The 24,535-nt window shown below is 47.4% G+C and overlaps 1 protein-coding gene and 2 long non-coding RNA genes across 3 annotated transcripts; 1 reads left to right on the top strand and 2 right to left on the bottom strand.

Moving 5' to 3' along the window:
* Nucleotides 1–1,093: 1,093 nt before the first annotated feature.
* On the bottom strand, nucleotides 1,094–5,344 carry LOC148117906 (uncharacterized). The gene is made up of 2 exons (XR_015736657.1): nucleotides 4,940–5,344; nucleotides 1,094–3,306 (listed from the first exon to the last, which is right to left on the bottom strand). It is a non-coding gene; the product is annotated as an uncharacterized LOC148117906 (long non-coding RNA).
* Nucleotides 5,345–10,165: 4,821 nt separating this feature from the next.
* Nucleotides 10,166–24,230, bottom strand: LOC146889559 (zinc finger protein 398-like). Its single transcript, XM_085683994.2, has 5 exons — nucleotides 23,919–24,230; nucleotides 20,863–21,216; nucleotides 19,239–19,365; nucleotides 14,928–15,032; nucleotides 10,166–14,459 (listed from the first exon to the last, which is right to left on the bottom strand). Exons 1-5 carry the CDS (start codon nucleotides 23,940–23,942, stop codon nucleotides 13,357–13,359), a joined length of 1,713 nt encoding a protein of 570 aa, XP_085540120.2. The 5' UTR covers nucleotides 23,943–24,230; the 3' UTR covers nucleotides 10,166–13,356.
* On the top strand, nucleotides 19,374–21,140 carry LOC148117905 (uncharacterized). Its single transcript, XR_015736686.1, has 2 exons — nucleotides 19,374–20,065; nucleotides 21,085–21,140. It is a non-coding gene; the product is annotated as an uncharacterized LOC148117905 (long non-coding RNA).
* Nucleotides 24,231–24,535: the final 305 nt, after the last annotated feature.

The following is a 24,535-nucleotide window of genomic DNA, read 5'->3' as shown; positions in this document are numbered from 1 at the left end:
CATTGATGTTTTCGTCAGCAGCATGGGGAAAGAAAAAAGCTTGCAAGGGCTATGAGACAGCGCTGTACAGGGGAGGTGGAGTGTCAAGGAGCCACATCCAGCCCAGCCCTTGCCATCGCAGCGCAGCCGCTCCAGCTTCTAGTCTCTCTTGCCAGATCATCCAAGTAATCACGGATAGATCAATGTTTTTGTTTTTCCAGATTCAGGCTGATCATCTCACTCCCTCTGGTGGACACCTATTTATTGATTGTTTCTTCAGCTCTTAATCTTCTCCTTGTTTTCCCAGTATCATCACCTTTTCCTCCCAAATATTACTAGATAGTCGAAAGAGTTACCCATATCTATGGGAGTAGAGAGTAAGGGGGCACCTGGATTTGAACCAGGGACCTCTTGATCTGCAGTCAAATGTTTTACCACTGAGCTATACCCCCTGCTGACAGCAAAGTTGTTACCCCATTTACTTTTAGTTTCTTGTTATGGTCGCACTAGCTACAAAGACAGCCATTACATTTCAGTGGATACAAAATAAAAGGAATTCACCAGACCACAACAGTAAAAGTATCAGAAGCCAATGAATGTCAAGAATTCAAATGCTGTTAGGACTCCCATCTCTCCAGCTTTCTTCTTTGGGTCCCTATGTTTGTCTGTTTGTTTGTTTGCAAAGTGGGAAAGATATTGAGACAAGGTCGCACTTTGTAGCCCAATGTGGACTCAATTGCTTTCCTCCTGCTACCTGAGTGCCGTGGTTGTAGGCATATGTCCATGAACCAAGCTATGGTTCTCTTATGGGTCAGTTTTAATGTCTCACAGCAGTCTCTCCATGTGGTAGGGAAAACCTCCAGCATCTGTAGGCTCACACCCTCACACTTGAGTCTCCAGGGAGAGACTGGGCTGAGGCTTGTTCCCTGCTTTCCTTGATCTGGTGTGGTTTGTTTTGTTCTTTTTAAAAGATTATGATGATGGGATGGCCCCGGCGGCATGCGAGCCAGACAGAGGCTGCCGCCGCCAAAGCAGTGCAGGGTCCCCGGGCGAGCGGCAGAGTCAGGCGGCTGGATGCGGTGGACGGCAGAGTAAATGGACATAAGGCTATATATAAAGCTAGACATTTATTACTTAAAAAGAAAGATATAGACAAACATAAAACAAAGACATGCACACACACACACACACACCAGAGAGAGAGAGAGAGAGAGAGAGAGAGAGAGAGAGAGAGAGAGAGAGAGAGATGGCAGCGAGGGGAGGGTCAAAAGTGGCTGGGATGGGCGTGGTTAGTTCTTAAAGTGATAGCAAAGAATAACATTCCCGGATCCTTTTTATAATAAAAAGTAGAAGGTTAGACATTACAGGTTGAAGGAATTGGGGCGGCGAATTCTCAAGACTGCTTCCAGCTGATTTGTGGGCGTCGTCTTTGGGGGGGTGAGGGAGATCCGAGAGAAGCTGGGTGTTGGTCACATCCTGGCATAATTGGTCTCTGCTCCTGACAGGACAGGTGTCTGTGGCATGGAAATGTCTGGTGTCTCTTGTACCTGGTTAAGGTGTTGGCAGAACAGAGGACAAAGTTAAATTGAGAAAAAAATTTTTAGGACCAGGGAATTGAGGGGTTTGTATCTGACCTGTTCACGTTGGGTTTTTTAATTCGGCTCCCTGGAACTCATAAGAAAAACAGAAGTTTTAGACATATACATTGTATTAAAAACAGAAATTATAATGAAAAATATTTTTATTTGGTTAGACAACCTGGCAAAACCTCTTAGCTATCAGACTGTCAGAGATCTTTGAGAAGGATAAGATTTTACTTGAGTTACTGATTAAACAATGACAGAGAACTTACTTGGTTGGTACCCAGAGTTACTCTTTGGTCCTCCCTGGTCGCTGAAGGTTGCATTTGACCTTTGTTGTTTAGTGTAGAGTCTGTCAGGCTTTTGAAGACCATGTGGACTAAGAAATCTTTAGGAAGACAGGTCTACCTTACCTGCGCAGCTAGACTGTCAATTCCAGTGATTATGTCCACATTTGGAGGTCTCCAGTTTAGGTGATAGGCAGTTTTTGCCCAATGGTCAGCGCTAGGCAGTCGAAGCAAACTGCAGATGGATGCTGGTCAGTGACGTGATCGTCTGTCTTTTGTCTTTTTGGAGGAAACAGAGTGCTTGCTAGGAGCCAACCTGTCTCTTTTGGTTATGAAAAGTTTTTTAAATAATTAAACATTTAAATATCGCATTCCCCAGATCTCTGAGCAGTTGGGGGCTGATTATTAGGTGTAGCTGCAGTATAGAATCTATCTGGAAGATTGGGTTTGAGTTTGACTGTAATAGGTAAGATCCACATTTGTAAAAAGACAGACAGAAAGAAAAAAAAACTGTTTGTAACATTAAGATTAAAAGTACATACCAGTTTATGATTTTGTAGTCTGAAACAAGATGAAATGAACAATCATTATACATAGAGAACAGGAATTAGGCAAAGTGTATGTTTCTGATGGGCCCTATCAGAAAGCACGTCACTATGCAAAACACCTGTAATTACAGCTAAGGAGAGATTTCAGTGAACACTGAGGAGGGGGAGGGGAAAGCGGGACATACATAACAGTGGGAGGGCCTGGTCGCGTGATCTGGCTCTCAGTGAATCTAGCGATAAAGTCACCTGACCCCAATGAACATGGTGTCTGCCATGTGTTGCAAGGGAAAAGTTACAGTTTGTTGTTGAGCTGCCATGCCGAACCATAAGCCGCAGAGGGGAGCAAAAGTCTGGAACCGAAAAAAAAAAAACTGCACCAGGTCACGGCTGGATGGAAAAGCCCACGGCTGTCTGCCATGGGCGATTGCTATCCAGAGTCTGAATCGTGAAAACCTGCGCAACGAACGAGTGCCCAGGACCACGTGAACAAGCGTCCTTGATTCACGGGTGGGGAGCTATGGGCCTAACTGGATAAACCAGAGGCCGGGACCGCTCCTGGAGCGGTGGTACGACGAGAGGAGAGAAAAAGTAAAGAAAAGAAGTGAAAATGAAAAAAGATAGAGAAACTGAGGCCCCGGTCCCCAGACGACGGTCGAATGCACAGCAGGGAATGCAGTGCTAACGCAGGCGGACCAACCCCCGGGGTCGTCCAAACACGATTCCAGCAAAGGAAAGCAACCTTCTGTAGCAGAACGAGGAGCGGCTCACCAAGTGAAGATGGTGTTGGTTGTAACAGGTGGGTCGGTGTTGAGACCTCGGTTTCGATTCAGTCCCGGAAGTTGGTGGTCAGGGTCCCGTGGAACTCTGGCCTTTGGCGGGTGAATCTCTCGAGTCCGCGGCACCAATTTTGTTCTTTTAAAAAGAATATGTTATGATGGCCCGGGCGGCCTGCAAGCCAGGCAGAAGCTGCCGCCGGAGCAGTACAGGTTCTCTGGGCGAGCTGCAGAGTCAGGCAGCTGGATACGGTGAACAGCAGAGTAAATGGACATAAGGCTATACATAAAGCTAGACATTTATTACTTAAAAAAGGGAGATATAGACAAACATAAAACAAAGACACACACACACAAGAGAGAGAGAGAGAGAGAGAGAGAGAGAGAGAGAGAGAGAGAGATGGCAGCGAGGGGAGGGTCAAAAGTGGCTGGGATGGGCGTGGTTAGTTCTTAAAGTGATAGCAAAGAATAACAGTTTGTGCTTCTATCCATCAAAGGTGAGCATAGGACGTAAGAGTGGTAGGAAGGCTTTAGGTCCCAATTACAGTGGTAAAACATTATAACCGAAAGCAACTTGGGGGAAGGGGGTTTGACGTGCTTGCTCCAGTCATGGTCCACCATTTAAGGAAAGTCAGGGCAACAGTTCTGGCAAGGGTAGGCAGGGAAACATGGAGGCAGGAACAGGAGCAGAGAGAAGCAATGATGTTTACTAGCTTGCTCCTCCTGCCTTCCTCGGTTTACTTTCTTTCGCAGCCCAGTGCCACCTGCCCATGGATGGACCTCCCACATCAATCATTAATCAAGAAAAAGCTCCACAGGCCAATCTGATGGAGGCAATTCCTCAGCTGAGATTCCTTCTTCCCAGATATGTTTTCAAGTTGACCAAAACCAACAAAGACACGGTCCCACTCAGAATATGAGTTCACGGAGTGGAGAGGACAGTTATTCTCCAGAAGAAGTCAGGGGTGACCTGGTTCAAAATCATGCCATGCATTTTTGAAAGAGTTAATAAATATGTTAATAAAATATGAATGCAATAATAGACAAGGCCAGAGCGGGACCAGCCCTAAAGCTCTAGAACTTTCTCATTCAAGAGTACTTTGTTAAAGAAGACTAAAACATCTATGGTCTGTTGCCTGGAGCCACCGAAAGCCTACGGCCACATTCTTTGGTAGCCATCAGTTGTTAACCATAAAACACTCGGTGATGCCTACTGGTGCCCAACTCTAATATTCACATAGTCCCTGGTACCAGAAGCCAACAGCCAAGGGGGAAGTGCCTGGCATGCAGCAAAAGCAAAACTCGTTGTAAGTTAGGTGCTATGGGGAATGAGGACGAGGGAATGCTGGGTAACAGTGAGCGTGACTGGGACCCAGGCTAGTCTCCATCCCGTGGGCCGAACACTTTGCAAAGCTTGACAGACAGGGAGGATTCGGAGGGATTCAGAGGAAGATGGCTACAAGAACAAAGAAAAGTGCCGTATTTAAAAGGCCTGGGCTGTCTATGGACTTCTGAGGGGTAAGAGAGGAGCTGGAGAGGAGGTGTCCAGCCACAGTGTCTGTAATCAAGCAGGACCCCCAGACGGGGTTAATAAGTATCTGAGTCTTCACTGGGACTCCGAGGAGAAAGGGGTCTACCAGAACTCCCAGTGATTTGAAGTGCTGAACAGGTCCAGAAGCTGGGACTGAAAGACCCGCCCGATATGGGGAGACTCTCACTCAAGTCTCGGGATAGCAGGACACCCCCCCCCCCCCCCGCCCCCAGTAACTCACGAGAGACCGTCCTTGCTGCAATCACACGAGGTTTAAACGGGAACCAGTGCACTGGGGCCGAGACTCATAATCCACTCAGGGGAAGAGTTCGACCCTGAGTAGCTGGGAGAAGGGGTTTTTAAGGGAAGAAACCACAGCCCAGTAATCAGAAAGGGGTAGGGAGATCCAGTGGCGATCACAAGGGGGCAACTCCCTGTTCCTCAGGGTTATTCAAGTTTATAATCAGCTAGTTCCTGAAACACAGCATCCCAAAAATACCAATGATAACCACAAGGCGGAAACTCCCCGTTTCTCAAGATTATTCTCAAGATTACAATCTAACTTTATCTTCAGCTAGTTCCTGAAACACTGAACCGGCTAATCCTAGATTTCTGATTCTTCCCTCCCTGCTTAGATTTTTGGCTCTATTTTTTCCTGCTAGGGGGATCTGGATTTATCCAGGTCTTTCAGGACTACAGTCCAGATATTCTGAAGTGCAGATGCTCTACCCCGTCCTGGGTTTCCCACACGAGTATCCTTGTGTTTTACTCACAAATCAGGCCTCTGGGGAGATAAGTTGTGGGACTCAGGCAGGCTTGTGTTCACTCTAAGATCAGATCACTGTCGTGGTTTGAATTGTGTTGCCTAAAATCTTTGTTGAGCCCAGGTGTGGCGGGGCATGCCCGTGATCCCAGTACTTAGACTGAGTTCAAAACCACAAAACCCACTGAATCTAATCTAATCTAATCTCTGGTCTCTGTGCAGGCGCTCTTGTTTGGAAGGAGTGCTGTGTGGGTGTGATGAAGTCAAAGTGCACCTGCTGTCCTTGTAAGGAGAGGAGAGCTGTAGCGGAGCTGCAGAGCTGTTGAATACCACAGGAAGATTGGAGACTGGATTAATCCAGTCTCTGAGGTAAATTCCTAGGACTGGTAGCCACCCAGGGAAAGGGAATGAGAAAAGGAACGGAGTCTAGCCTCTCCCTGGATTTCACACTTCTTTTTTTTTTTTTTAAATATTTATTTATTTATTATGTATACAACATTCAGTCTGCGTGTATGCCTGCAGGCCAGAAGAGGGCACCAGACCTCATTACAGATGGTTGTGAGCCACCATGTGGTTACTGGGAATTGAACTCAGGACCTCTGGAAGAGCAGGCAATGCTCCCAACCACTGAGCCATCTCTCCAGCCCCTGGATTTCACACTTCTGCTCTCAAGAAACTAAACTTTCACTGTGGAGGTCACCTAGTTTGTGGTACTTTACTCTGGCAACATGAGACACTTGGTCCTGAGGTGGGTTCCCTTGGGCTGCAGATGGAGCAGTGAAATGGTCCTGGTGTCCACCCCCCACCCCGCAGTTTCTCTGACTTGCTCAGATGTGCAGGGCCCTAGGGAGGCAGCCTGTATGACCACGATATAGTTTTCCCTGAAGTCCTACTCCCCAAATAGGAAGGCTAAGAATTCAACTCAGGAAGGAGGAAGGTAAATGGCATCAACAGTTCATGATGCTAAGAAACGCCCGGGCAGGCAGGGGCGCTCACACACACCGTGCAAATCCCAGTCCTTATATCTGTAGGCAGTGGTGTGGACCAGGCACCCTTAGGTCCTCTTCCTACCAGCCCACCTGCACACGGAGGCCAGGAAGCTGCGGTGCTCTGTGGTGGTGGAATGTGTGGGTGAGCTGGCATGCGGCCTTACTTACCCTAGCTTCTCGAGCAGCTGGGCTCACCAGCCTTGTGCCACCATCCCCAGCATGAGATTCCTCCCAAGATAGGGTTTCTCTGTGTAGAACAGGCTGTCCTGGAACTCACTCTGTAGACCAGGCTGTCCTGGAACTCACTCTGTAGACCAGGCTGGCCTCAAACTCACAGAGATCCTTCTGCCTCTGTCCCCTCGGTGCTGGGATTAAAGGGATGTGCTACATATATATATATATATATATATATATATATATATATATTTATTATGTATACAGTATTATTCTGCATGTATGCCTGCAGGCCAGAAGAGGGCACCAGACATCATTACAGATAGTTGTGAGCCACCATGTGGTTGCTGGGAATTGAACTCAGGACCTTTGGAAGAGCAAGCAGTGCTCTTAACCACTGAGCCATGTGACAGGGTTGGGGGAATGTGGTCAGTACGTAAAATGAATAAAAAAATTAATAAGAAATATATATGGGGCTGGAGAGATGGCTCAGCGGCTCCATTATTTAGTACAGAGACTAGCATGTCACTCAAGATCAGCAAATATTGCTAAAACTAACAAGGGACAATCCACCCCGCAGCAGACAGCCGAGCAGTCCTCCTCAGCGTCGGTAGTGTTCAGCAAACGCTCAGGAATGTCCGCAGGGATGCTGAATAGAACTGAAGACAGTGACACTGGCCTGTTCCCTCCAGCCTACAGAGTTCACTCTGCCCTACAAGCCGTTCTCTCTCACAGCCATCAGCAGCTTCCCAACTGAAGAGCCTCAAGTATTGTTGGGGGCTCAAGAGGAGCAGAGTGGGAGTAGGCTTTGTCTTTCTCTGAGACAAGGTGTCACTGTGTGCAACCCTGGCTGACCAGGAGCTCAGTATTTAGACTAGGCTGGGCTGGAACTCAGAGATCCATCTGCCTGGGTGCTGGGATTAAAGGCATGTGCCACCACGCCTGACCTGTTTCTTGGTTTTGACCAATCGACTAGGTCATATAATCATTTTTTTCTACTGTGCATGTTCCTTCCCATAATGCATCTGATTTTAACCATATGCATGCCAATTATGCATATGCATAAGATGATAAGTAGGAGATTAGCCCTAACAGTTCACTTGAAGGATGAAGTTTGCCTTACTGTGCAAGCACCTGTTACAGAGTTTGTGACCCCTGGGAAAAGATCATAAACTCAATCCAGTTAAAGATTTACTGATCAACTGCTTGCAGGACAAAAAATATCTCTGAGCCAAATTTGAGATTGCTTTAAGAGAGGGATGAGGAAAGGGCTTTTAAAGGGGAAAACCACAAGAAGACCTGCAGTATCTATGCAAGTAAGCAAAAACTGGTCTGTTCTGCCAAGTTAAGCAACCCAACACCATAGGCACACACTTGGAAGGACCTTCAAGGCAATCTTTGCAGTTGTGGTATAGAAGGGTCTTCTTTCCATGTGTTGCTTTCATTGGTTAAATAAAGAAACTGCCTTGGCCTTTTGATAGGACAGCAGCTTAGATAGGCAGAGTAGACAGAACAGAATGCTGGGAAGAAGGGAAGCAAGGCAGACGCCATGGCTCTCCTCTCTGAGATGGACGTAGGTTAGACTCATACTGGTAAGCCACAGTCACATGGTGATATATAGATTATTAGAAATGGGTTAATTAAGATATGAGAGTTAGCCAAGAAGAGGCTAGATATAATGGGTCAGGTAGTGTTTAAATTTGTGTGTTGTTATTTCGGGGTATACGCTAGCTAGCTAGGCAGCCAGGAGCCGGGCAGCGGGAAGCAGCCCACTGCCCCTATTTACAATGCAGTTATCTTGGCCCGAGACCCTGTTCCCCAGGACCCCCAGGCTCCAGCTCATCGGCAACCGCTTCTGTAGTACTTTCCTTTGTTCTTAAAGACTGGGTCTTCAACTAGGTATGGTGGCCATTGCCTTTAATCTCAGCATTTGGGAGGCAAAGGCAGGCAGTTCTCTGAGTTCGAGATCAGTATGGTCTACAGAGTGAGCTCTAGGACAGCCAGGGCTATAAAGAGAAACCCTGTCTTGAAAAACAAACAAAGCCTGGGTCTTACTATGTAGTCCTAGATATTCTGGAATTTGATATGTAGAACAAATTGGCCTTGAATTGAGAGAGTCCCCTGCTTCTGCCTCCTGACTGCTGAGATTAAAAGTGTACATCACCATGCCCAGTCAAGTTTCCTTGCTTTTTCCACAACAAGGTCTCATATAACTATGTTGATCTTTGATACACTTTATAGCTGAAGTTGGCCTTGAACTCCTGGTCTTCTTGCCTCTAGGATTGCAGATGTATGCCGTCATGCCTTGTATATTTTTCCTTTTTGATCAAAATCTTTCCCCAAAAGTATTACTAATCCTATTACTTATAGTTAAGCGAATTGTATGTGTGTGTGTGGGGGGGGTTGTCTTGTTTTTTGTTTCTGTTGTTTTGGTTTTTTGGTTTGTTTGTTTATGAGCCATCCCCATAATGCATCTGACAGGGCATTATGTGTAGTCCTGTGTCTATACATGATGTAGACAGTGTCTCACTGTAGTGCTGGCTGTTCTGGAACTCACTGTAGGACCAGGCTGATCTTGAACTCAGGGACACCTGTGTCTATACCTTCTGAGTGCTGGGAATAAAGGTGTACACCATCAGTTTCAAGACCCTTTTTTATTGTTTTTATTGAGCTATATATTTTCTCTGCTCCCCTCTCTTCCTCTCCCCTCCCCTCCTACCCTCTCCCATGGTCCCCATGCTCCCAATTTACTCAGGAGATCTTGCCTTTTTCTACTTCCCATGTATGTCTCTCTTAGGGTCCTCATTGTTGTCTAGGTTCTCTGGGATTGTGAATTGTAGGCTGGTTTTTTCTTTGCTTCATGTCTAAAAGCCACTTATGAGTGAGTACATATGATATTTGTCTTTCTGGGTCAGGGTTACCTCACTCAATATGATGTTTTCTAGATCCATCCACTTGCCCACAAATTTTGAGATGTCATTATTTTTTTTTTCTGTTGTGAAGTACTCCATTGTGTAAATTGTCACATTTTCCTTATCCATTCTTCAGTCGAGGGGCATTTAGGTTGTTTTCAGGTTCTGGCTATGACAAGCAATGCTGCTATGAACATAGTTGAGCACACGTCCTTGTGGTATGATTGAGCATTCTTTGGGTATATACCTAAAAATGATATTGCTGGTTTCAAGACCCTTTTTGAAAGAATATTTTGCATGAGTATGGGTGTTTTGTCTGCATGTATACCCATGCACCACTAATGTTCCTGGTGTCTACAGAAGCCAGAGAGAGCCTCAGAGCCCCTGGACCTGGAGATTGGAATCATAAGCAAGGCACGAGCAGCCATGCGGGTGCTGGGAATCAAAGCCAGGTCCACCTGGAAGTTTTTAACCACTGAGCCATCTCTCCAGCCCATTGTAACTCTCTTAGCCATTTCTGAGCAACAAGGTTGAGAAGAAATGGCCCTCAGTCTATGACTGCCTAAAGCTTCTTATTAGTTCAGTCTCACTGCTCCATAGGTGCCGACTTCAAAAGCACCAGGCTCACATGATTTAGATCATTTTATTTCTATAGAAATTCGACAGATAACAGGTACCCATCTTCAAAGGAACAGTACAGGAACATTGTAACAGCATATGGACAATCCTGGTTTGTATAACAGTTTCCAATTATATACTCAGGCCTAAAATTAACCAACTAAATGAATCGGATGACGACTGGGGTGAGATGCGTTAAGGTAAGTCGAGGATGAAGAGCTATAATGGAATAAAAGGTATAGTACAGCTTTCTTCTGAAACACACGTTTCTGCTAGAATCACCCCAAGTGTCCACCTCAGCTTTGCCAGCTTTCATAGCTTTTGAGGCAAGGTCTTACTTTGTAGCTCCAGATGGCCTGGAACTCAGTAGGTAGAGCAGGCTGGCCTCGAACTCACAGAACTCTGCCTGCCTCTGCCTCTGGAGTGCTGGGATTAAAGGTGTGCGCCACCACACCCAGTGCCTTCACAACACTTATCTATTCAGGAGTGAATAGATTTGGTAATTATCTAAGGCATGCCAGGTGGTTTTGTTCAGGAACAAAAAGTCCCAGTCTTGTGTATTTTGTCCTGGAGGAAGATAATTAAATGATTGTAGGCCAGACAAAGAGCTATGAATAAACAGTCCAAAGAAGGAAGGGCCAGTGTAAATGGTAACGTCAAGTCAAGCAGAGTCCTTCACACTGTAAACCTGAGTCAGGAGTTTCAGGCCAGCCTGGGCTACTGCAATGTAAGACATGGACTTAGCATATCTAAGTAACAAAAGAGCAGAAGGGGGAGATAGTAGTTATCTTTGTGATTCTCTGCAGAGCCCCTACAGAAGCCATCTGATGGAGGGATTTATCTTAGGTCTCAGTGTAAGAACACATGTCCATCATGGGGAGGGAAGCCTGGGTTGGCCTTGTCTGTGCAGGACTGGATAGATCTAGAAGCAAAGAGGGAAAGGCTTTTCTTTCATCACCAGCTCCACAGCTTCAGACACGGGACCTGTTCTCTCCACAGCTTTCCCAAACCCAGCATCTTCAGGCAGCAAACTTCAGGCTAGTCACAGTCCAGCACTGGACTAGATTGTCGTTTCTGCCACCCTGGGCACTTTCACTTCTGGTTTTCAAACATTCAGTTCCTGTCACATAAGACCTTTTTGTTTTCTGAGGTGATCAAACTACATAGTCCAGGCTGGCTTCAGGACTTTTTGAAGACAGCGTTTCAAGTAGTGAGTCTGGCCCTGGATTCCCTATGAAACTTGAACTGATCATTCAGCCTCCACATGCCGACTGCTGGGATTACGGGTGTTCACCATAGCTGCCAGTTTATATGGTACTGGGGATCAAATCCACAGCTTCGTGAATTCTAGGCAAACATTCTACCAGGCTCTAGTCCCAGCTCCCATAGTATTTTCCTAAGACACTTGTTCATGCTTTGAGATTATGCAACCAGATGCAGGCCCTTTGTGAGGGAGGACCTGGGCAGTAGTACAAGCCTTAGCCACGGCGTCCTCACCCTGATGGTGTTTGGGAAGTGATCGCTTCCCTGAGGAAGGCACTGCAGAACAGGCCTAGTTTCAAAGTCCTTGTCCTCCTAGTGTGACAGAGCATCTGGGGACTTGGGGTCTACGGAGGCATTTGCTCACCAAGGAGTACTTTCCGTGCTATGGGAGGGTTTTGTGGTTTGCTTTTTGAGAAGGGCTTCTCTGTGTAACGCCTTAGCTGTTCTGGAGCTTGATTCGTAAACCAGGTTGGCCTCAAACCCAGAGCTCTGCCTGCCTCTGCTTCTCACCTGCTACTACAGGACCTTTACAATAACGGCACTGGGGTTGCTATGAGGGTCCATGCTGAGTGTGGGATGTGTGTGTTATGTAAAGGGTTCAAAAGGGTACAGGAGAGCCTGACACTTGGCTCAAATTGAAAATACAGCTACAGCTGGGATGTACTTAGCTTGCATTGGTAAATCTTAAGGACAGGGCTATAGCTTTTTTTTTTTTAAAGAGAAGTAGAAAATAAAGGTTGTCTTATAATCATGGGATTAATGAAAGCTAATATATAAATATGGAGAGGCCACCTTATGGAAAGCACTCACCACCCATTCCACAGCTTTTATATTTTATATTTACGTGCACATATCTATGTGAGCATGTGCTTCAGGTATATGTGTGTCCACTGAGGCCAGAGTTGCAGGCAGTTGTACTTCCTATGGCCCAGATACGGTGCCCTTCAGGCCAATCAGCCACCCCACTCAAGCCTGCCTCCATGGTGCTTTGCACTATTTTTTCTTTCAGAACTTCAACATGGACACACAGCTGAAAATAACCCAAATCTGGAGCTAAATAATATTACTGCAAGATAAATAAGCAAACTTTGGCAGGATCAACAGGACAAGGAGGAGAGTTTACCGTTCTTCCTAAATATCTTTATTTACAGGTTTTAAGCGAGTATGTGAAATCTACCCCCAGATGTAGACAAAGCCCAGAGGGACAGGGAGCAGCGTAGGTCTGTTGGAGACGGTGACACCAAGTTCCAGCCCCTCCAGAAAGAGCCCTTGGGAACATGCATGCAATTATTCTAAAACATGGGGCCACTGGCAAGAGACATGGGGTATCTGCCAACTCTGTCTTTGAACTCCTAAAGGATATTTTGTTTCTTTAAACAGGGATACACTTAGCCAAACATGACCTTGAACTTCTGACCCTCCAGCACTAACAGGAATGCTAGATTACAGGTGCATGCCCTCACAGCCAGTTTAGCTTGACGTGGGGACTGAACCACTGTTCCATCCCTGCCAGCCAGATGAACACTGATAAGTCACAGTCCCTGCCCTGCCCTCTGGAACTCTTGGAAACTAGTTTTGAGTACAGTTGCTCAGATGGAAGCAGAGCAACTCAACTTTTCAAAATTGTAGCAATCCTAACTGGCCAGCCACCGCTGATGGTGGTGATACCAGGGAGCCTCCGCTGCTGCTGGCAGATACACTCACACTTCATTCTTCCTTCACCTCTGTTTCTGCAACATTTTGGGGGCAGGAACCTTCCATGAAGCAAGAAACTCAGGGGCACTAGGCACCTGCAGTCCATGGGAGAAAACCTTCCCCTGGGAAGCCTACAGATGGCAGGTACCACACATCTGGTCCAAGAAGAGTCCCTTAGGAGAGGCAGCTTGGGTTCAAGGGGACCCAGAAACCCTATGTGGCCTCATTAGGGACTCTCTGGGTGCTACCCTGCATTCTCCATCTTTACGGACAGACAGCTATGCAGAGACCCCACCAGACCTTCCTGACCATGGTCGCTGAGCTGCTGTCTGCCATAGGCCTTATGGTCCTGACTGGCCTTAGTGTCCTTGGATCTGGGGGAGATAGAAGGGTCACTGGAAAGCTTTCCCCTAGCTGCACCCTTAAGAAGACCTGTGGGTGACTCAAAGCTTGGTGAGCTCTTCTCACCAGCCATGGAAGCAGAGGAGGCTGAGCGGGCATGACTGCCCTGGTGGCGCACCAGCCAGGAGCGACAGGTGAAGCTCTTGCCACACTGGCCGCAGGTAAAGTGCTTCTCCTGAGAGTGGCTGCGCAGGTGCCGTAGGAAACTAGGCTTGTGCGTGAAGCAGGAGCCACACTGGGTGCACTGGAAAGCATGCTCACCAGAGTGCACACTCTGGTGCACTGTCAAATTGGCCAGGCGTGTGAAACGCTTGTCACACTGGGTGCATGGAAATGGTTTCTCACCTGTGTGTGTGCGCCGATGTTCCACCAGTGTGGACAGGCGCCCAAAACGACGGCCACACTGTGCACACGGGAAGGGCCGCTCTCCCGTGTGGGTGCGCTGGTGCTCCAGTAGTGTGGACAGGCGGCCAAAACGCTTCTCACACTCAGCGCATTTGTAAGGCTTCTCCCCAGTGTGTGTGCGGTAGTGCGTGGTAAGCGTTGACTGGTGGACGAAGCTCTTGCCACACTGGACACAGGTGTAGGCACGCTGGGCTGCGGGTGCACGATGGTTCCTGGTGAGCGTGACCCGCTGTGTGGCACTCTGGGGGCACTGGAGACTGGCAAAGGGCTGAGATCCATGGTGTGGGAGCTCATGCTGAGTGCTGAGCTCTTTGACAATGAAGTTCTGGCCGTTCTCAGTGCCCTCAGTAGCTGGCACAGGCTGACTCTGAGAGCCTCGGGGGAGGGAGGCCACCTCTCTCTCTCTGGAAACAGGGAGCAGATCTCCACAGGTAGCCCTCTCAAAGTCCTCCTTGCTGAGTCTCCCTTCAGTTGCCCACGCTGGGTCTGGTAGCACAGACTCTCCTTCCAGGTTCCTTTTCTTGTTACCTAGCCAGGTTTCTGGTGGGAAGAGACAGAGGTGAGTCATTCCTGCCAGGCTCTGGAGCTGGGCCACCGGATCCCCCTGTTCTTTGGTATGGAAGGCCTGAGGCTCACAGGACCCTGTCACTGAAGGCCCTCTCTCTCTGGTCCTAACCTACGTATCTCCCACTTGCCTTCTGCCAGAGGCCCACTGTACCATCTGCATGCCATCCAAATGCCCTTTCGGCTAAGCTGTGTACCTCTGCTTAATGCCTCTTCTCATCGATACTCCAACAGCCTCCCAAGAGCAGCTCCCCAATAGCCCTGATCTGTGCCACCAACCAAGAATGAGAAAGCTCGCCTACCACACCCTGATTCTGATTCTGGTGCACAGACACAACAGGACAACACAGGATACTTGCTCATTGCCACTTCTAGACATGAATACATAAAGCCCCCCTGGAGGTGTTCACAGACCCAGATATACAGCCCATCCCCGGGCTTCACCTGAGCACAGATAGGCACTGGTCTCTCGCAGGCTCTTTTCATAGGCCTCTTCCTCTTGCTTGATCCAGGGAAGAGCACTTGGGGATGGCTCCAGCTGGCCTGGTTCTAAGGAAAAGAACCCCAAAGGCATCAGGTGTCACGGCCTCTTTCCTGTGGTAGTTTCTGTTTAGGACTCTAGTGACCACAAGGAACTCCCAAAAGAATCACAGAGCCCAGGAAAGGCAGAATAAATAAGTACTGGGATTTCTGGTAAGACTAAAATATGGTACGGTAGGGAGTTGGGGGAGCAGAGGTACAAGGCTTCTGAATGACCATGGGCAGCCTTTCATCACAGCCACCGTCTTCCTGTAGGAAAGAATGGCCAGAGCCTGGCTAGGCCACAGATGCCTCCAGAATGCAGACCATACTTTGAGAACACTTTAAGCAGATAAACAACAGGATTAAATAAAGGCTCAGACTTTTCCAGTTACATCATCTCTGATAATTTACCTAACCTCTCTGAAGCTTACTTCATTTACGTATACGAAAAGACAAAGTCTACAAGAGATTTAAATGGATCAATATTTGTAGTCTATATTTATAGTCTCTAAGTATGAACTTTGTTAAATTGGAAATAAATGCATTGTACTAAGAGAAAAGAGCAATTCTTTCCCTCCTGCTAGGTTGTTTGTTTTTTTTTTTCCAAAACAGGGTTTCTCTGTGGCTCTGGCTAGCCTGGAACTTGTTTTATAGACCAGGTTGGGAAGAAAGGTGGGGTGTGCACCACCACACCCGGTTCCTACTAGCTTTTTTTTTGAGACAGGGGTCTCACTATGTAGACCAGGCTGGTCTCTAACTCACAGAGTTCCCCCTGCTTCTGCCTCCTGAGTGCTGGAATGTGGGTTTTATCAGTCTGTCTGGCAGCCTAAGTAACACAATACCCTAGGGTAGGTGTCCTTCAAGGGCCAAGTGACCTCATCAGTCTGTTCCAGTCTCTAAGATCCATATCCACAGCACAGCACATCATGCATGCCCTCCCCCAATAAATAAATGTTAGGAAACTTAAAAGAGGAAATCATTTCAAGCCACAACTATCTAGCTACCAATCACATACTTCAATATTGTTCTAAGTTTGGAGCCGGAAATACAGGGTCAGTTTTCCATTGTTCAGGTGGCACCCATGGTCCAATCATACTGAGAAGATGCTCCCCAACCACAAGTACCCACCTCCCCTACACAGGGTGCTTCCATAATTTTAACCTAACAGATGGAACATTCCGTTTTTAACAGGAAGCACTTCGAACTTTGGAAAACAAAGCCAACAGTAATATACCACCTGGGTAAAGCACTTGCTACCAAGTCTGATGACCTGAGTTTAATTCTTGGAGCCCACATATTAGAAGGAGAAAAGTGATTCCCACAAGTTATCTTCTAACTCACACACACATTGTGAGGTCTCTGAGTATGTGCACCAATAATAAGAACAGCAGCTATGCTGGGAGGGCCTTAGGATGGGGAAGGTAGACAATAAAGAGAGGCTTTTTTAAAACTATTGTACATATGTACATATGTATCTGTGCACATAGTGCAGTGTGCCCAGAGGAGAGAAGGTGCCATCCCCTGGAGCTCACAGATGCCTATATGGGTACAGGGTATATGGGGATAGGGTATATGGGTACAGGGTATATGGGGATAGGGTATATGGGTACAGGGTATATGGGTACAGGGTATATGGGTACAGGGTATATGGGGACAGGGTATATGGGGATAGGGTATATGGGGACAGGGTATATGGGGATAGGGTATATGGGGACAGGGTATATGGGGACAGGGTATATGGGGACAGGGTATATGGGTACAGGGTATATGGGGATAGGGTATATGGGGACAGGGTATATGGGGACAGGGTATATGGGGACAGGGTATATGGGGACAGGGTATATGGGGATAGGGTATATGGGTATAGGTGCTGGAATCATACTCAGAGCCTTTAGATAGCAGCATGTGCTCTTAGCTTCAGAGCACTCTCCAGTCCATGAGAGGCCTTTTAAACTGAGCCTGGTGGTGCACAACTGTAATCCCAGGACTTAGAAGGCAGAGGCAGAATGACAGATACAAGCTCAAGGCTGGTCTATGTAAGTTCTAGGCCAGCCAGATCTAATAGCAAGACCATATCCAGAGACAGAATGTTTGACCTCTGCACTACTGAGCAAAAACATATTCATCTAAGAATGCACTTGCATAATCTAAAGGCTAGAGGCTCACCAACCCCTGCCCAGGTGACCTTCTAACCAGGTTCTAAAACTCCAAGGTGTCCAAATCACTTAAACATGTTGAAACTGTAATGCCCATGCTTACTGACTGAAGATCCTCAAATTAAGCTTTCCTCAGAAATTTGGCAGGAAGAGCTGCCTCTGGAAACTTCTAGAAAATAAAGTGATCTTACACCAAACGACAGTGGAGAAGCTATCAGAGGATGGAGTGACTGCTAAGACAGCAAGGACTATCCAAGGCTAAGCAGTCCTAAGTCCCCTGAGGACACCCATTCACAGCAAAGTTCTGGGCACCTCCGAGGACATACCAGCCAACACACCTTTCATGGGTCCTCAGTGACCCAACAAGTGACCCACCTACTCAGCAAGCCCTTCCTGGCCTTTTACACTCCATTCTCAAGTGCTATTGGCTGATTTCTGTATTCTGGCACTGTACCCTCTCTGTGGTATCCCCACCCCTGCAGGGATCCCCAAAACACTTTAAACCTCAGTGCAACTTGCCAACCAATCAGTGTGTTCTTTCTTAATTTACCTGCCCAGAGAGCGCCCTTCAAATGAGGGCTTTTCTCCTCAAATATAGTAAAAATCTAAAAACAAGGAAAGGGGCTTGAGAGAGGATAATTACAGCAGACCTGGGTTTGGTTCCCAGCACCTACATGGGGACACGCACCACAGACTCTTAACTCCATTTCTAGGGGATCTAACATCACATGTGTACAGTGCCCCCACAGGCACATGCAGACAAGTATGCATGCGCACCCCCCCCACACACACACACCTCCAACATGGAATGGTACCTTTGTTCTGAGCAAACAGGGAATCTATCCCCTTTCAGCAGGAGTGGTCTCTTCTTCTATTGTTTCTTTCATTTGAACTAAGGATTTTTTCACCTTTCAAAAAGCCAGGGTGGTTCACACCTAAAATTCCAGTACTCCAGAGGCTGAGGTAGGAGGCCCAAATTCAAGGTCAGCCAGAGTCACCCAGTAACTTCCAGGCCAGTCTGGGTTAGAGTAAGAGCCTATCAGATAGGAAAAAAGGCTGGAGGTATAACTAACGCAGTGGGAGGGGGCTTCCCATAGCATTCACAAGGTCCCGTCTCCAGCAGCAGGAAAGCAAAGGAAAGCAAAGAGCTTTGTGACCTGCACTCCGCCTCAGTGCTGTTACCGCGGAGAGTGAAAAGTGAGCTCTCACTCTCACTGTTCCTCACCTAGAGAGCCCCAGGCACCGGGCAGAAAGGAAACAGCAAACTAAGACTGGCTCCTTTCCTAAAGAGAACACACCCTGGGGGAAGCAGGGTAAAGACCACAAACGGTATCAGAAGTCTGATGGAGGTGATAAACTCTCTGCCTCACTCTTAACCCTTTCCCACAGCTCCGGGACTGACAGCAAAATTCAGTGGTGGAGTAAGAATAGGTATAGTTACAAACTAGAGCGACAGACAAAGCAGGGGAGGCCTCCACTCCACAAAAACGAATGGGGAGGAACTGGACAGTGAGGAGCAGATTCTAATCTGTGTGTCTCCACTGATGTCTTGGATAAGCAATTTAACCTTTCTGCAATGCTCCAAGATGGTGCAAGAGCTGGGAATGTAGCTACAAAATTCCATATCTAATCAAGTATCACATAAAAACACACTTCAGAAGGTGAGGCTAGAGGACCTAGTGTTTACTGCTAGCCCTCAATTATCACACCTGAGATATCTTTACAAAGCATGCCCACAGGGCTGGAGAGATGGCCCAGTGGTTAGGAGCACTGAATGCTCTTCCGGAGGACTCAGGTTCAATTCTGAGCACATACATGGCAGTTCAGAACCATCTACAGCTTCAGTTCCAGGTAATCTGGCGTCTGCAGACACCAGGCATGCCTAAGACACACACATGCAGGCAAAACCACCCATACATACAAAATAGAAACAGGTCTACACTTAATTCTAAAGATGGGAATTAAAGATATCTTCTAAAGCCTCTAAGACCAATCTGCTCTGGCTCTCAGATCCAATGATCTCAACACATCGAGGAAAAGAATGAAACACATTGGAAGCCCTGGGGACGTCTCTTACCCAGGGTGCCCAGCACCTCACGGCTCTCTTTTGCTGTGTCCTTGCAGAGCTGTTTCTGCCAGTCTTCCGGGCCGACTTCCTGTTGCTCGGGGAAACACTCAGCCACCTCTTCAGTAGTTATAGAAACCTAGAGGAATACAAATCCCCACACCTTTCAGAGAACAGCCAGAAACAGCTCCAAAATTATGGGAACCGCTGACCAGATGCTAGCCTCTGCCCACATTTCCGCAGAAAAGTGTTCTCCCAGCTCCTGTGCACACCTGCATCTTTGGCTGGAAGCTGAGTGGAGACGCTAATTCTTAGATTTCCTCACTCTCGAAAGTCATCCTGGGGCCTTCCCTTCTAGCCCACCTCCGTTCCTCTGTGTCAGCTGCCTATACGGAACACTTTCTACCAGAGGACCTGCCCCCCAGTGGCCACACCAGGCTGAGATGCAGATCAGTGCCTCATCCAGCCCTCATCAGAGAAGCTTCTTCCTGTAATAGGTGAGAACTATCAAAGACCCACAACTGGACAACATGCAGAGGGAGAAACTTGGGAGCATTCAGTCCTAAATGGAGTATTTTCATCAGCCCTCCCTTCAGCACTAAGGGATCTATGTGGAAAAGGAGGAAGAAAGATTGTGGGAGCCTGAGGACAACTCCAGGGCAAGTGTCCTCCAGACACAGCCAGGCCGATGTCCATGTGAACTCGCAGAGATGGATCAAGTCCCACCCTAAACTAAGAAGCTATCTACAGTTAATAGCTGATGGCAAAGGAATGAGCAGTTTTTCCGTGGCGTCTCACTGGGTATATTTAACCACACTTCATGGCAGGTCCCACGTCCAGTAAGTAGTTGGGTAACATAAAACAAATTAAATGGTATTTTTATTGACTTTGCTTCATTTTGCTTTGTTTAGACATGCTTTTGTCTTATTAGTCTTTTTTTGTATACTTTGGTATCTGTCTTTTTTTATTTGTGTGTGTGTGTGTTTTCGAGACAGGGTTTCTCTGCGTAGTTTTGGAACCTGGCCTGGAACTCACTCTACAGACAAGACTGGCCTCAAACTCACAGAAATTTGCCTGCCTCTGCCTCCCAAGTGCTGGGATTAAAGGTGTGCACCACCACTGCCCAGCTATTTTAGTGTGGGTTTTTTTTTTTTGTTCTTTAAAAAAGAGAGAGAAAAGAATGTAAATTTGGGTGGGTAAGGAGATAGGAAGGCTCTGGGAGGAATTAGGGGGAGGGGAAAACATGATCAAAATATATTGTATGAAAACAATTTTCTTTTATTTTTTTTTATTTTTCTCCTTCTGAGACAAGGTTTCTCTGTGTAGCCCTGGCTGTCCTGGCACTCTGCAGACCAGCCTTGTCTTGAACTCCAAGATCCACCTGCCTCTGTCTCTGAGTGTTGGGATTAAAGGTGTGCACCACCAATTGAAAACAATTCTTTTCAATTAAAAAAAAAAAAAGGTGAGGGGAATCATTCTGGAATAAGACAACTGCTGCTGTCCAAACATGTCCTTCCCAACAACTCACTCTACTGCCTAAGCAGACAACTTGCCAATGTCACACTCTCCTGACATTTTAAGAAGCTCTTAAGGTTCACTGTAGTTGACTGGAGGCATCCCTTCACTCTATGAATACCTTGGGGGCTTCATCCTTGTTGCTAGCGGGCAGCCTCAGGACCCAGGAGTTCCGGGTTTGCATCTGGTTCTCCAGGTTCTCCAGCCGCCGCTGCAGCAGCCCGTACTCCTGCAGCAGGGTCCCCAGCACGGCCCACTTGCCCTCCACTTGGCTGCTGAGCTCCATGGCTGTCTTCTCGAAGTCAGCCAGCCTCTTCTCAGCTGACCCTGTCCGTACTTCCAGGCTTTGAAGATGGACAGCCTGGGACTCGGTTTTCTTCTCCACTGCCTGAACAGCAGCCAGGATGGCTAAAAGGGAGATCTCCGCAGAATGGATCTGGGCCTGTTGTTGGAGGTCAGTTCCCACATGCCAGTCCTGTGACCAGAGACAAGGAGATGGGTTGGCTTCCAGAAGAAGGCCAAGAATTGTTCTCAATACAGTAAGATCAGGATCATCTGGAATGGGTTCAGACTCTGGTCAAAGACAAGACACTAGACCCCACAGACCCTTCATGGGAAGAATATTGAATCTAGATTCACTGCAATGGAAAATTAAATAGTGAGCATTCAAATGTATACCAGATTTAATCTTGTTCTGTTGCAGAGTGTTTATTTAACTATGCAAAGATGTACTAAATTTGTTTTACAATAAAAAGATGTTTTATGTTGTCAAATATTTAACTATGTAATGATGTGTTGCTTGCCTGCTTAAGGCACCTGATTGGTCAATAGCAAGGGAGGAGGTATAGGCGGGGCTTCTGGGCAGGGAGAGTAAGTAGGAGGAATTTTGGCTCAGGGGCCAGCCAGACACAGAGGAAGCAGGAAAGTAGGACAGACAGAATGAAAGAAAGATAAAAAGCCCCGAGGCAAAAAGTAGATAAACAGAAACAGGTTAAATTAAGTTAAAAGAGCTAGTGGGATAAGTCTAAACTAAGGCCAAGCATTCATAATTAAGAAGTCTCTGTGTCTTTATTTGGGAGCTGGTTGGCAGCCCAAAGAAAACCCCAACCCTACTACTCTACTTCTACTAACCACCTTTTCGTCTTCTGGAGACACAGCCCAAAACAAGACCACAAAACCTGCATACCCAATGGCAATCTCAGCTCCTCCTCTCCCCACACAGGGTTTCTCAGTATGTCCCTGGCTGTCCTGGAACTCACTCAATAGACCAGGCTGGTCTTGAACTCAGAGATCCGCCTGCCTCTGCCTCCTGAGAGCTGGGATTAAAGGCGTGCACAACCATCACCCAGTACCCTCACCTTCTCTCACAGCAGCTCCCCCCAAAGTGAGGCCCTGCAGTTCTGACCGTGGTGATTCTAATGTTGTGTGAACCCCTGACCTGCCCGAGATACTAGGTGTCTTAGTTAGGGTTTCTGCTGTAGCGATGAAACACCACGGCCAAAAGCAACTCGACCAGAAAATGGGTTCCTTTGCTTCCACTTCCACATCACTGCACATCACTGAAGTCAGGGCAGGGACCTGGAGGCAGGAGTTAGAGCAGAGGTCATCGAGAAGTGTTGTTTAGTGGCTTGTTCCTCATGTTTTTCTCAGCCTAGTTTCTTATAGAACTCAGGACCACCACCCCAGATGTGGCTCACCCACAATAGGCTGGGCCTTTCCACACCACACACTAGCTAAGGAAATGTCCTTCAGGCTTGTCTACAGCCCAATCTTTTGGAGATATTTTCTCAGTTGAGGTTCCCCCCCTCAGACAACTTCAGCTGAGAGTTTGTGTTAAGTTGGACACAAAGCCTCTGTGACTGAGGTACCTCATCAACCAGCCCCTAACAGTCACCACACTGGAAGGCTTGATCTTAGCTGCTAGTAAGGAGGGGCCAGAGAAAGCTGAAAGCCAGCATCTTAGTCAAAAGAAAATAACCCCAAGAATACCCTGTCTAAAGGAGCTAGACAATGCATCAGGTATAACTAATAATAAGACAAAGAGCCAGGAGTTCCTCTGTGGGGCTAGAAGATAAATCCCGGAACAGGCCTCTTCCAGAACTGAATTCTGTGCAGTTTGGGGCTAAGATACACCATTCCTAAGGCTCTGTATTCTCAATTACAAGGACATCATGACTTTCTCTCTCTTAGGTGGTGAAGAATGAAATAAGCTACAGGTATGAAACAGCTCTCAGGTTGCACGGCATTACCTTATACTGTATTACTAATAAACACAAAGGTTCCAGACCACTGACCAGAATTTTTATATATTATAAACCAAAGACTGAAATTTATTAATTTTGTGACACTAAACTCTCTCCAAGACATCTTCCATAAAAAGCCACAGCAAAGTGCCCCACACAGTTGGATACTTGTCGCTGACGCCTATCCTTTCCTCCCTTCTTTTACAGCACCATGGTGCCATCCTGGGGTCTGACCACTGGCCCATAACAAGCTATGACTGGAAGGAGTCTTCACAGATAAGGGTCAAATATCTTCGTTTCTCTGAAGTTACTGCAAAGCTATAGCTAGCAGATGACCTACCTTCAGAGACAGTATCTCAGCAGTTCATCCGCACGAGTTGGAAGCCAATAGGTCAAGCCTGAGCTTAAAACACACCTAACCAACATCTTCTATAACAATGACTCCCCCACCCCAAATGCAGTAGCAAAGTCTTCCTGTGGATTATTGGGAAATAGCAGGCGAGGGTGTATGCATCCACCCTGAATGGAATCGAATTCAGGCCTGAACCCCCGTAAGCAGTACAAGATTATGGCTCCCAGGACCAAAAGGGCTAGCTGGAGGGGCCTTAGCTCAGGAATAGATCTGAGGTGGCCAATAATTGCGAGAGGAGGTGGAGAGATCCCGGAAAAGGAGTTCTGTGGAATTAAACCGTCCACAGCCGGTGCATCGGGCCCAGACATTTCCTGGTTAAGCTCAATTGGCTTATATTATGAATGATCAAAACTCGGACAAGAGACAAGGGCTTTATCCTGTGGGCATAGGAGTCCTAGTCTTCCTCCCCGAGACCCTACCGAGCTCAACCCAATTTCAGGAGGTGATAATATGTGCTCCAGGCAAATTCAGAGACCGTTTCGTATCCCTCCCCCCCAAATAGTCTGTGCGGGCCGCCCTTACCGGAGCAGCGGCCGCCTCGGTCATGGTTGCGCGCGACCCTGCCTCGTCTCAGAGTTGCCGCTGCGATCTTCCGTATCGACGGTCCTTTTGGCCCACACGCTACAGACTCGTCCGGCCGTCCGGGGCAAATAGCCTCGGGACGGAATATACAGAGTCGTGAGCCAGCGGTGTCTCAGCTGCTCCTCCACTGCTCCTGCGGCTGGATCGCAGGCCCCACCCTCCACAAGCAGGCTCCCCATTGGCTAGCCAAGGAGGTCCCGCCTCCTGGCTGCAAAGAGCCCAGACTCCATTGAGGAACCGAATGTGCGGGACGCGTTGTCTCCACCCCGCAGGTGTGAGCACCAGGTGTCCTTTCTCCTATGAACTCCACCTGCGTGGAGTCAAGCGAACCATTGCGGTCATCAGCTCAGACTACCCAGTACAAACTAGGCCATAAGCACGTAGTTACTTATTCAAACGTGTTTATAGTGCACCAATTAGACTAAGATTGCCACCATCATAGTTCTTAGAGCTATATGGGCCAACCATTTCTTTGTTTTAAAAAGTGAGAAAGCCAGAAGACTCTGGGATCAAATATAAACTCTTTCGCTGGGCTCCTTCAACAAGCAACCTTCGTT

The sequence above is a fragment of the Myodes glareolus genome, chromosome 25, assembly GCF_982192425.1.
Source record: "Myodes glareolus chromosome 25, mMyoGla1.1, whole genome shotgun sequence".
Lineage (NCBI taxonomy): Eukaryota > Metazoa > Chordata > Mammalia > Rodentia > Cricetidae > Myodes > Myodes glareolus.
This window is presented reverse-complemented; position numbering and strand designations above follow the sequence as displayed.